This window comes from Chiloscyllium plagiosum, chromosome 14 (assembly GCF_004010195.1).
Source record: "Chiloscyllium plagiosum isolate BGI_BamShark_2017 chromosome 14, ASM401019v2, whole genome shotgun sequence".
In the NCBI taxonomy this organism is placed as follows: domain Eukaryota; kingdom Metazoa; phylum Chordata; class Chondrichthyes; order Orectolobiformes; family Hemiscylliidae; genus Chiloscyllium; species Chiloscyllium plagiosum.
Genome location: NC_057723.1, coordinates 79,747,410 through 79,760,933, shown reverse-complemented (window position 1 = coordinate 79,760,933; position 13,524 = coordinate 79,747,410). Strand labels below are relative to the sequence as shown.

Here is a 13,524-nt window from a genome sequence, read left to right as displayed (position 1 = left end):
ATATACTTGAATTTTCAGAAGGTGTTTGTTAAAGTACCATACATTAGGCTACTTAGTAAGACAGAAGGCCATGATTTTGGAGGTAACAACTTAGTATGGATAGGGAATTGACCAATCAAAGAGAGTTAGGATAATAGAGTCATTTTCACAATAGCAACCTATAACTAGTGGAGTGACACAGGGATTAGTGCTGGGTTGACAATTATTTACAATATATATAAATGACGTGGGTGAGGAAGTTGAATGCACTGCAGCAAAATTTGCAGATGACACAAAACTAGGTGGGAAGATCAATGGTGAGAATGACAAAAAGAGTCTTCAGCGAGATATGGACAGGTGACGCAGGTGAGCAAAAACTTGGCAGGTACAATATCCTGTGGGGAAATGTGAGGTTATATAATTTGGCAAGAAGAAGAGAGGAGCTGAATATTATTTAAATGGAGAAGGACTGCAGAAAGCCACAGAACAGAGGCACCGTCTGCATATTTTATTATTATTGAAACTTATTCAAAAGACTCAACCTAGAAACAGCATAAGCATAATCGGAGTTCTCATTTTTTTAATTATAAGTTCCCTACAATCGGGAATACATCTTCCTCACCCAATGTCTAAGGGAGTAATAGACAGCCAGGAACTCTAACAGAGAATCAAATGCTGTATACTGGATCGTGGGGTCATGGAAGATTTCACATGGGACCTACAGAAATATTTGCCAAAAGCAGAGTGAATTCATTTTGGGGAGAAAGTGAGGTCTGCAGATGCTGGAGATCAGAGCTGGAAATGTGTTGCTGGAAAAGCGCAGCAGGTCAGGCAGCATCCAGGGAACAGGAGAATCAACGTTTCGGGCATAAGCCCTTCTTCAGAGCATAAGCCCTTGTTCCTGAAGAAGGGCTTATGCCCGAAATGTCGATTCTCCTGTTCCCTGGATGCTGCCTGACCTGCTGAATTCATTTTGGGACCTGCCTGTCCATTGGATTCTGAACCAGCGCCTGGTTTTGGTTACCAATACAATGGGAGGGTAATGAAGGGAATGCTCAGCTTGACTATAGTTGGCATCATAGACTCATACAGCTCATGAGGCCATTCAGCCCATGGTGTCTGTGAGTTTTTTAAAGAACTACATAAATAACCCAACTGTGCTTTCCCTGGAGCTCCGAAAATTCATTGTTTTTCCCTGATATATATCCAATTCCAGTTAAAAAGTTTTTGTTTTAAAAATTAACTCCATCACGCTTCCAGACACAGCAGTCCAGATCATCATAATTCAGAAAATAACATCTGTTATGAACCAGACCAGACCCTCCTCAAAATATTTTAATGTAGCCCATGCGTTATCTTTTACTTATTTTAAAGGCAGTTGTAATGCAACTGGTCAAACTACTCGACGTTAAGTGAAACACCATCTATTCAAACATCACGGTTATAATTTGGAGGTGACGGTGTTGGACTGGGGTGTACAAAGTTAAAAATCACACAACACCAGGTTATAAGTCCAACAGGTTTATTTGGAAGCACTAGCTTTCAGAGTGCTGCTCCTTCATCAGGTGGTTGAGCAGCACTCTGAAAGCTAGTGCTTCCAAATAATCCTGTTGGACTATATTCTGGTGTTGTGTGATTTTTAACCATAGTTATAATATAACAAAAGACAAAGGAATTCAGAATAACCACGCTATTGAAAAACTTAACAAAATAATAGATCCAGTAACTATCAGATGAAAGTTCAGAGAGGTTCTGAGAGTTTTGATAGATTTTAGCACCCATTTGTTTATAGCTAACAGATACTGCCTCAGGAAGATGGCTTTCAAGTTTAGAAAACAACTTGTACAATGAAAGGGGAGTGGCCAGTTCAGCAGCAGTGTGTTTGAAGAAGGGCTGGGTTTCTGACTTTGAACTTGTAAGCCTTTATTTCATTTTTTACCTGTTGTGCCAAGGGGGTGTTTGGTGGGATTGTTGCAAGTAGTTTGGAACAGCATCATTAAGTCGGGATAGTTTGTTGGGTTCGGATAGGATAAGTTATTCAGTATTCGGTTTTCTGTTCTGTGTGTTTAATTCAGTAATCTTGTAAATAAATTCTGTTTTTGTTTAAAACTAAACAGTTTGACCAGCTAATTCTCTTCTGGACTATTCACTGTACACTTGCTTAAATCCAAGTAGCAAAGTTAAGGTCTAGGCTACCTTCTTGAAATGTTTTGAGGGATCAGGCTTGGTCCATAACACAATATAGTAACATCTCAAAAACACACCCCTTGGCAAAAAGACAAATTCAGGAAACAGATTTTCTCAGATGCAATCCAGAAGCAGACAGAGAGAAAAAAATATCTAGCAAAAATTCAGAGAGAGTAGTGACCGAGAGACATTTACTCCCAACTTCAACAACAACTGACACTGAATCTCAAAGCGAACAAACTAAAAGCTAGAAATCCTGGTCTGTGAGAGCTGGTCACACCCAGCCAGGATGCTTCAATTGTTCCAACTTTTAAAAATAAATGCCAAGGCCTCCAAAGCTGTTTACTTTACTGACTTTCCAATTAGACTTCTGACAGTGTAGCTTTCAGTATAGTGATAAATATCACACAACACCAGGTTATAGTCCAACAGTGATGGCATGTCAGCTTGGATTGCTGAGCAGGAGTCCTGGAATGAAATTTGAGAACACAGCCTTTTGCCTTAGAGACATGAGTGTGATGGACTGATTGACATCTAACACAGGTCCCGAAGTGTTACTGCTGATAGTGAGGAATATGAAAATGCCTGTAGATCAATACAAGCTGATATCTCTCTGTGATCTGTAAGTATAGCTCTTGTCCAAGTTTCCTGTGACTTGAGGTTGATGTTCAAGCTCAGTATCTCCCTGAAATTTAAGAATAATATGATAAAACACAAAATAAAAATTGGAGCATATTTAGGCCATTCCAATATTCAATAAGATCCAGGCTGATCTGATCTTGGTCTCAACTTCACATTCCAATGTGTTTTCCATATGAACTGGCTCCCCAATAATTCAACAATCTGACCTCCTCAGTGTTGATTCTGTTCAATATCTCTGTCTCCAGTGAAAGGCTGTGGGAGTCATGACCCTCTGAGAGAAGGGTCTCCTTCCTCATTTTCACCTTTGGCAGGCAGTCCCTGATTCAGAAACTATGCCCCCTCCCCCTGCCTTCTGAGATTCCTCCATCAGGGGTTAAAAACGCTCAGTAAAACCCCAGTGAGCATACTCAATCTCTTCTCACAAGGCTACCCTTCATCCCAGGAAGCACATTGGAACCCAGAGTTGATCCTGACTACAAAACCAAAATTTATCCATTGGAATCAGAATTCCTTCTGTCATATTCTCTGGACACTAATCCCAGAATTTACACTGGCATACACAGAATTAAACATGAAAACAGTGGGGGCTGCGTTAAACAACTCATTCACTGATTGCCCAGTTAGGCAACGTGATTTGTACAGAACCTGCCCCATTAATTCACACGGAAGGAAACCCAGACAAGTTCTGTTGCAGTAGTTGCAGAGTTGCCCTCTGCTCCTGGTATTCCACTCAGTGCTCAGCTGAGCTTTAATATTCAGACAGTAAAACCATCTACACCGATGGACATTATTCAAAGAGAATGCTCAAAAGACTGGCTTATTATTTGAGAGAGAAGGAGGGTAAGGAAGTCAATCTTACTGGCCCCAATGCGGGAGGAAGAAGTGGCTTTCTTGTGGATGAGGATAACAACGAGAATAAGTAAAATCAGAAATCCCACAGCCTCAGGAATCCACAGGGTATCCAACACATCCGCCAGGTATCCACTGGATTTCACTATCACAGATACAGGAGACAATGGATCATTAGTGAATCATGACAGAGGAGTGAGGAGCAGTGCAGAGACCATAAGGGTCATGATGGCCAGTGTGGTACAGAATGATGCTTTATCAGATGCCTTTCCTGTCCCAATACCACTAAGCAAGACGTGTATCAGCTCCAATTCTGCCTGCCCACTTCTTTTTGGCCAGCCTCATATCTGCCCTGAAAGATCCTCACATCAGAGCAGAAATCCAGTTCAGGGCAGATAGCAACTCCTCCAATCTGCAAAGGTTCAAGGCACTTACAAAGAACACAGAACAGATAGAACCACAAACAGTACAGCCCACAACGTTGTGCTGAACACAACACCAAGTTAAACCTATTCCCTCTCATTTTGGACTCCCTCACACCAGGAAACAGACCTTTGCCATTCACCCTATCCACACCCACAATGATTTTATAAGCCTCTACAAGGTCACCCCTCAGCCCCCGATGCTCCATGGAAAACAATCCATTCTGCCTCCCCATGGTTGATACCCCTCTATTCCTTTAAGCCCCTTAAACATCCCTATCGTATCTGCTTCCACCTCCACTCCTGACAACCTATTCCAGACTCCTACTACTCTCTGTGTAAAAAAACTTGCCCCTCACATCTCCTTCGAACCTTCCCCCCTCACCTTAAATGCATGCTCCCTACTATGAGACATTTCAACCCTGGGAAAAAGTTTCTGATAAAGAAGCAATGCTCCAAAAGCTTGTGATTTCAAATAAACTTATTGGACTATATCCTAGTGTGGTGTGACTTTTGAATTTGTCTACCCCAATCCAACACCAGCACCTCCAGGGCTAGTGTCTCTATTTATGTTATAAAGGTGGCAGCTGTGAAGAATAGGTTAGGTGAAAATTGTCAAGTAGATACAGGATGCTCTAATTGTTTCGTTCAACATGATGTTCCAACGGTTACTATATTTGATCCTGCCTAGGAACAAGGTTTGTTGCAATATTTTCAATTGGTCGTTTGAACAGTTCAAGGGTCACTGCACAGTCACTTTCAGTTGATTGGTCAAAGCAGAAGATTTTGACCTTCAGCCTCCTTATCTGTCAGTTTCTTGCCCAACTGTGGAAGGGGCTCCATGCTAAAAGAGGTGCTGCTGTGGACACTATAACAGGCTCCAGGAAACCAATAAGTAGAGCCAAGAGTTGGAATTTGGTCTCTGGCTGCGATCCAGAACACTTGGGATTCAGATGAAACCTGAGAAGCATTGATACTTCAGCTGAGAGATAGGACACAAACAGGACTTGCTTGATACAACTGAGAATGATTGGAGCTCAGGGAAACAAAGGGTTGTTTCAGCTTAGTCAAGGTAACTGTCTGCAAAGAGTTAGAATTGTACTCATGAGCACATGCAAGGAGTGCAGCATTAAGAACCCAGTGAAACGTAACAGAAGGAACTTAATGATTAGAATACCAGAAATTGTTGAAGCAGAACATAATGGAGCAGTTTTAAAAAGTGCTTCAAGGTTTGGTCTTCCAATGTTAAAAATTTGAATCATTTGTAAAGGAAGCAAGTTTTTATTGAGGTCTGGTTGTACTGACATCTGGTTTTCAGGGTGGGGGGAGCAGTTGCTGAGAAATCCTGTTGCCATTTTCATTACTGTCTTGAGGATATTGGCCAATTAATGTGATCTTTGGGATATTCAGCCACTGCTTGTCTGTATACTGGAGAGTAGATTATAAGGTAAATATACATAGTTTTAGTGTCATAATTTATATACTGAAGGTTTATTTCACCGGTTCAAAACTGGGATGCTGGGGTGGCTCAATGGTTAGCACTGCTGCCTCACAGCACCAGGGACCCAGGTTCAATTCCAGCCTCGGGTGACTGTCTGTGTGGAGTTTGCACATTCTCCCCGTGTCTGTGGGGGTTTCCTCTGGATGCTTTGGTTTCCTCCCACAGTCAGAAAGATGTGCAGGATTGGCCATGGGAACTTTGTCTAGCGGAGTACATCATAGAATTTTGCAAATTTATATACAAGGCTATTCTGATAGCCAACCTTAGAGCCTGTAGTTTCAAGCCAACTACATGGAGGGGGGGAAGTAACTAACCAGGACAAATCCACAGGAAGATGTTACTGTCAGAAAGCAATCATGACACATGGAAAGGGAATCGGGTCCCAATGTAACGAGTGAGTGCGGTACAAAGCTACTGTCTTCACTTTACGTTCCAACAGTGATTTCATTGGTAACAGTTTTTCAGTCAGATCTCAAAACCAACATCGTTTGTGAGTCAACACGAATGTAGACAGTGAATATTCTTTGTTGAACACTTAATCTTAAAGAGTTGGGAGAATCCACCAATGGAATATGTATTCCTTATTTAGAAACATGTTTCTCTTTGGTTGGTGCACTTACATGGACCTTAACTTCAACTTGAGCAATCACTAAGACCATAAGACATAGGAGCGGAAGTAAGGCCATTCGGCCCACCGAGTCCACTCCGCCATTCAATCATGGCTGATGGGCATTTCAACTCCACTTACCCGCATTCTCCCCATAGCCCTTAATTCCTTGTGACATCAAGAATTTATCAATGCTGGGGCTCTACATTGTTCAGAATAAGGAAGCAGATTTCCTACACTTTGCACAACTCTTATTCAGTGCCAATCCAATGGCACTGTGTCTCTGTACACCACAATTCATCTGCAAATGCTTCCCTGTGTAAATGAATGCAATTTAGCCCAAATGATGCCATGTATTTCCTACTGTCTAGCTTGTTTTCAGATTTAACAATCCACATGTTAGAAAAATGCTACCTCTGAAATCATGGATTTCTGCATGTGGTCAGAATGTTTTCCCGGATAGTGCCAATACTGTGTAAGGCCCCACAAACAGAAACCCCATCTACACGTACTTGCATATGACAGACCAACCCCAGCACCCCACCCACACGTACAAAAACCCACAACTCAAAAACACCAGACTGGCAGCCCTACAAATGAATAAACAACTCTCTTCCATAAACCACACCCAACCAAGACTCAGACAACACAACGCCACACATAGATTCTGCCACAACTCCACACTTACACCCTGTAATTACCCACACCACATGCACTGAGCCCACCTAGACACTTCCAAAGCACCTCCATGCCAGCACACCAATGTAGACCTTACCCAGATCCTTAGTGACCGCTCTCTGTAGCGTCTGTACCAGGGACACATGGTTCACTTCACACCAGTAAGTATGGTTACTCTCCCACTCTGCTGTCGGCACAGTCAGCTGGCTCAGTGTCCGGTAGGTGCCTGTACTGCCCAAAGCCACTGCAAACTGGGTCACTCCCGTATCCACTGGACCATTCTCATCTCTCCAAGTCACAGAAATATCGGCAGGGTAAAAATCTGACACCAAACAGGTCACTGTGACATTTTGCCTGGCAGAGACAGCATCGGATCGAGGAGAGATCAGCTGGATCACAGACTCCTGAATGTAACCATCTCCAGCAAAGACAGGAACAGATCGTTAGATCAGAGATTACAAGAATAGTTACAGCTGTATCACATGCCCCTGACCGAACATGTTGTGAAGGCAGAGAGCGTGACTTTCCTTAATAACTTTGCAACAGCATAATCAATTAGACATTCAGAACTGAGGAGCTCCCTTTCTGAAAGCCCTGTGGATGTATCTACACAGTATGATCTGCAATAATGCAACTCACCACCATCATCTCTAGGACAGCTTGGAACAGGTAATAAATCCTGACCTTCCCAATGACAACCACATCCCAGGAACAAATAAAAGCAACCTCCCAGTGACCCAATTCAAATGATGAAGATGATGCCCCTGAGAATTATTGGGGAACACAAGTTAGGGAGAAGGGAAGTCAGGCAAATCCTTTTCAACTTGAAACCATTTAAGAGCTGAGAAATGCTGTTAGCTAACTGGGAAAGAGTTAGTTCAAGAGAGTAAAAGTCCAAAAGAAATAAAGAGCTTTTCTGGAAAGAGATGAGCTTTCAATCAGTTGGTGAGATTGGTAAGGTTTAGACACTAAATTCAGAGAACGTATTAGCTGCATCATCCTTATTCCTTTTTAGAAATGTTTATAGGTTTTATACCTGAGTGCAATTTATCTAAACTAGAACTGTTTTGTACTTTAGATGTCTGAGAGATTGCATTAAGAAACATTCAAACATACAACAAACTACACCAATGCTGGTGACAGACACATTGGCTAAGTTCTGTTAAAATGGTGGGACTTAATTGGGAGCCAGTTAGAATAAGGTTTCTACAAAGGATCTGGAAACATTCTGTTCAATGGACATACCATTTTTGCTGATGTTTCGGATGAGTGGAGAAGTCAGGGCTCCATGTGAAACAATACAAGAGTAACGAGAACCTCTGAGCCACTCAGATGTGGAAATTGCCAATTTACTAATCAGACTGTAATAGTCATTTGAATCCACCAGTCTACGTAAGTGTGTGATGCCTGAAAATATCTCTCTGTCCCCTTTATACCAAGACACCGATATATTCTGTGGGTAAAAACCTCTTGACACACAAAGCAGTGAGCTCTCCGTCTGCTGGGAATCTTTCTGTGGAGGTGCGTAATGCAGATTCACAGAGGGTGGTCTTGGCAAAACAGCTGAAATTACAAGGAGAAAAGGTGGTTAATTTTCATCATAGCCATTGGGCAGTTCGGGGCTTGAGTATTTCTGGAGAATAGAGACTAACTGTCCAAGCTGTTCAACGTTCACTCACTGGGACAGATATAAGACAGTAAAAGAAAGGCCTCACCCCTCCTCCATCCTATGCACCGCTCCATACTGCTCTATAAAGACCAATGCTCCCATACCCCCACCTTAAAATCCTGCATAACCTCCACGCCCTACTCTTCAGCATTGCCCTTCAAAGCCTCTAATACACCTTATGTCTCTATACACACCTCCACAATCCCTCCTGATTATTCCCGATGAAGAGGAGCTTACACTCAAAACATTGATTCTCCTGCTCCCCGGATGCTGCCTGACCAGCTGTGCTTTTCCAGCCCCACACTCTTCGACTCTGATCTCCAGCACCTGAAGTGCTCATTTTTTCCCATAATCCCTCATATCCCATGCTAACCTATGCCTCCTAACAACTGCCCTTCATGTACGTTATTCCAACCCATATCCCACCAACCTCAGAACCTATGAGTGTTTTGCATGAGTTGCATTCAAAATATGCTGGGGCTATTCTATAAGAGGTGAATGACCTTATAGAGGTTTAGAAAATCATAATTGGGCATGGATAGGGTGAATAGACAAGATCTTTCCCCTGGGTGGGGGAATCCAAAACTAGAGGGTCATAGGTCTAGGGAGAGAGAGGAAAGATTTAAAGGGTAACATTTGCAGAGGGTGGTGTGTGTATGGAATGAGCTGCCAGAGGAAGTGGAGAAGGCTGGTACAATTACAGCATTTAAAAGGCATCTGGATGGGTAAATGAATAGGAAGAGTTTAGAGGAATATGGGCCAAATGCTGGCAAATGGGACTAGATTAAGTTAGGATATTTGGTTGGCATGGACGAGTTGGACCGAAGAGTCTGTTTCCGTGCTGTCCAGCTCAATGTGTCTATGTACGATGAGGGAAGAGAGAACAGAAATTACCAAGACACTGGCAATAATTTCTGTTCTCGATACAGAGGGGTGGTGACAGAGGACTGACGAATTGCGAACATTATGCAGTTGTTCAAAACTGAATGTAAAGATAAACCAACTGACCACAGGCCAGTTAGTTTAACATCAGTAGTCGGGAAATTTCTTGGGACCCTGCTTCAGGATGTAATCAGCAGTTGCATGGACAATGCAGGAGAAACAACACGAATTATCTCAGGGAAAAGCATTTTTATCGAACTTGCTGGAGGTTTTAGATGGTGTAACAGAAGGTGGTGAGCAGGTATTGGTATTGATCTGACACAGACTTCCAGAAAATATTTGATTAAGTGAGCCAAGTTCGAACTCGTGGAGTAAAACAGGCAACAGCAACATGGAGACAAACAGTGACTGAGTGACAACAAACAGAGAGTCATGATGATTAGATGTTTTTTCAGGGGAGGGTTCGTAGTTCAGTTTTTAAGCGTCAGTACTCGACCCCTGGCTTTTCCTGATGTATATGTCAGTTTTCACTTCTTTGGTACACATTTCAAAATGTACAGACAACACAAAACCAGGCAGGATTGTAAACTGCGCAAATTATAATGCAGAACTTCAAAAGGGCAGGTACACGTTGGTGGAGTGAGTGACAGGTGGAGTTAATTGTGCAGAAGGAAGGCAACACATTTTGATCGAAAGAACAGGGAGATGTAAACTAAAAGATGCATCTTTAAAGAGGTGCAGGAGTGAGGGACCTGCATATATCGGTGCATTTGTCATTAAAGATGGCAGAACAAATTGAGGAACTGAGACTTTATTAATAGGGGCAAAGCATAAGAACAAGAAGGTCATAGTGAACTTATACAAGACACCTAGTTGAACCTTAGCTGGAACATTGTGCCTGGGACTGGTGCTGTACTTTAGGAAGAATGGTAAAGCCTTTGGAGAGAACACGGACAAAGTCTTACTAGTTTGGGATTAGCGGTGCTGGAAGAGCACAGCAGTTCAGGCAGCATCCAAGGAGCTTTGAAATCGACGTTTCGGGCAAAAGCCCTTCATCAGGAATAAAGGCAGTGAGCCTGAAGCGTGGAGAGATAAGCTGGAGGAGGATGGGGGAGGGGAGAACTGGGCGCCTCCTAGCAGAGCTCTTTAGGGAACATCTCCGGGACACCTGCACCAATCAACCACACCGCCCCGTGGCTAAAAACATTGACTGCAGATGCTGGAATCCAGATTCTGGATTAGTGGTGCTGGAAGAGCACAGCAGTTCAGGCAGCATCCAAGGAGCTTCGAAATCGACGTTTCGGGCAAAAGCCCTTCATCAGCTCCTTGGATGCTGCCTGAACTGCTGTGCTCTTCCAGCACCACTAATCCAGAATCTGGATTCCAGCATCTGCAGTCAATGTTTTTACCTCACTAGTTTGGGGTCCAGGGCTGAGGAATTTCAGTTATGGAGGTAGATTGGAGAAGGTGGGGTCATTCCTCTTGAAGGCTGACAGGAAATCTGAATGTGAGGGTTAGACAGAATTAACAGGGAGGAAGCACTCCCGCTCATGATAGATCTAAGAATGAGAGGACACAGACTCAAAGTAATTGCTAAACAAAGCAAATAAGACATGAGGAAAAGCTTTTCTCATGGAGTGAGTGGTTAGGATTTGGAATGCACTGCCCGAAAGCAGGGTTTAACGGAGGCTGTCAAAAGGAAATTAGACAGTTATTTGAAAAGGAGCAATGTTTGGGGTCAAAGGAAGAAGGCTGGAGAATAGGACTACGTGGATTGATCAATTGGTCAGCTGGCAGAGACACAGTAGACTGAATGGTCTTCTTGTACACCAATACGCCTGTGATTTCAGCTCATCTGTACCAGGTTCACCCCCCAGTGATGTGACCTGATCCATCTACACCAGGGAAATGCTATTGGCAGGTGTCTTTTCCTTAGTGGGGGGGGGATTTCAAGACTAAGGGGTACATTTTTAAGGTGAGCAGAGACAGATTTTAAAAAAACATGAGGGGCAACCTTTTTACAAAGAGGGTGTTTTGTGTGAGGAATGAACTTCCTGAGAAAGTGGTGGATGTGGATGTGGAATTACAACATTTAAAAGACATTTGGATAAGTACATGAAAAGGGAAACCTTTGGAGGGATATGGGCCAGGAGCAGGCAGGTGGGACTAGATTAGTTTGGGATTATGGTCAGCATGGACAGGTTGGACGGAACTGTGCTGGATGGCTCTATGACTATTCTATTCAATTCACATCACTTTAATCCAACTGGCTGTGTCCAGTTGCCAGGCTTGTGTTACTCACAAAGGGTCTTGTAGTGCTGTTGTAATGTCCCTACCTCTGGAGCTGGAGGCCTGGGTTCATGTCCAGGGGTGTGCAATAATATCTCTGAACAAATTGATTTGAAAAAAACTGCAAGATGTTGGGAAGACCTGAATGATCACAGTGAGGGTGAAATATCCCAGTGACTAATATCAACCAAGTCAGGATCGATTACTACCTGTAAGTAAAATATTTCTAAATGGATCTCAAACAACCTTTACATCATTCCTCCTCGTCATCTGGGGGAACATTACACACTTTGTTCCATTTTCACAGCCAGAGTTAATGCTCTGACCTGCTTCAGTGTTCCCTCTCACTTACTTGGTTTCACCTTCAGCGTGATCCCACAGCCACACCAGTCAGCTCCATCCTCCCCGCTCTGACAGTAATAGGTGGCGGAATCCTCCGCTCTCAAGTTATCGATTTTTAAGGAGTATTTGCTGGCTCTGGATTCGGAAAATCGAGCCTCGATCCCTGGCATTCGAGCAGCGATTGACCTTCCCGGGCTCCAGTACAAGAGCCATTTGGTTTCTGAAGAGCCAGGGGTGACATAGCCCCATTTCATAAGGAGTTCCGTATTAGAACTTGAACACTTTAGCGTTGCTGATCCTCCCTCTTGCCCGAGGACAGTAGCCGAAGGTATAAACAGAGCAGTGTGAGATACAACTGGATCTGAAATGGACAAGACAGAAAATGGTCAAGTGGGGCGCAACCAGAGACAGTGGGGATGAGGATAAACACAAACTCAAGGGAACTCGCTCCTTACTCGGCCACAGGGTCACCAGGAAAAAGATGCAGAACATTTTAACAGCTCGGTTTCTCTCCTCAAGCGCTTTTACGATTCACAGAGAGGTCCGTTCCGCACTGAACAATGGGTTTTGTAATTCCCTCTCTGCTGTTCCCCACCGAGAAAGGGTTGCAGTCACACTATTATTATATTTTTTTGGGAATGAGCTGTCAGCACAAGCCGGGGGAGCCCCAAGATGTCATGCAGGAAATAAAGCGAGATTAAGTCCTGCCAGACCTGTTGAGTTTCGCCAGAACTTTCTGTTCTTTATAATACTCAGGAAACAACTGAAAACGAAACTAGGAGCCAGCAACTGACCGAGCCTGGGGAGTTCCCTCTCTCAATTTCATCCACTGTGCTTGCACCACTCCTCTGGCCCCCTCCTGTGCCACCTGGCGCTCAGCAATGGTGCAAGTATTGGGCACTGCCAACACCTTCTGGAATTGCCTGGACTGGCTCCAGTTTTCCAACTCAGCCATACCCTGCTAACCAACAGCAACTACTCACAAGGCACACACCGGGAGGTCAACAGGAAATAAACCCCTCTGGCTGCACCCAGGTGGCACTTCATTGCAAAGACAAGTTCATACCCATCAATACTCATCAATACTGTACTCATCAATACACAAACTTTGAACATCAATACTCGTCAATACTCATCAATACATTAATATACATCAATAGAACATAGAACATTACAGCTCAGTACAGACCCTTGGGCCCTCGATGTTGCAACTTAAATGGACAGCAATTGATGACTGATCTTTGTGAAGATCCCTGACTGATCTCCATGAAACACCCTGACTAATCTCTGTGTTGATCTCCATGGAAACCCCTGACTGATCTCTGTGTTGATCTCCATGGAGACCCCTGACTGATCTCTGTTGATCCCTAACCTGGTTGCGCTGACCGTGCCCCATTTCCCAGAGTGGAGTGGTAATGGACCCTCTAACACTGACCACGCCGGTGGGAGTTTAACCATAGCCAAGCCCCTGGTCTGA

At 43.6% G+C, this 13,524-nt stretch overlaps 1 gene segment (V, D, J or C); it reads right to left on the bottom strand.

The window, feature by feature from the left end:
* Positions 1 to 1,626: 1,626 nt before the first annotated feature.
* LOC122556837 lies at positions 1,627 to 12,775 on the bottom strand. The segment is given in 5 exon segments: positions 1,627 to 2,851; positions 3,668 to 3,802; positions 6,963 to 7,283; positions 12,058 to 12,408; positions 12,503 to 12,775. Coding segments are annotated over 5 exon segments (855 nt in total).
* Positions 12,776 to 13,524: the final 749 nt, after the last annotated feature.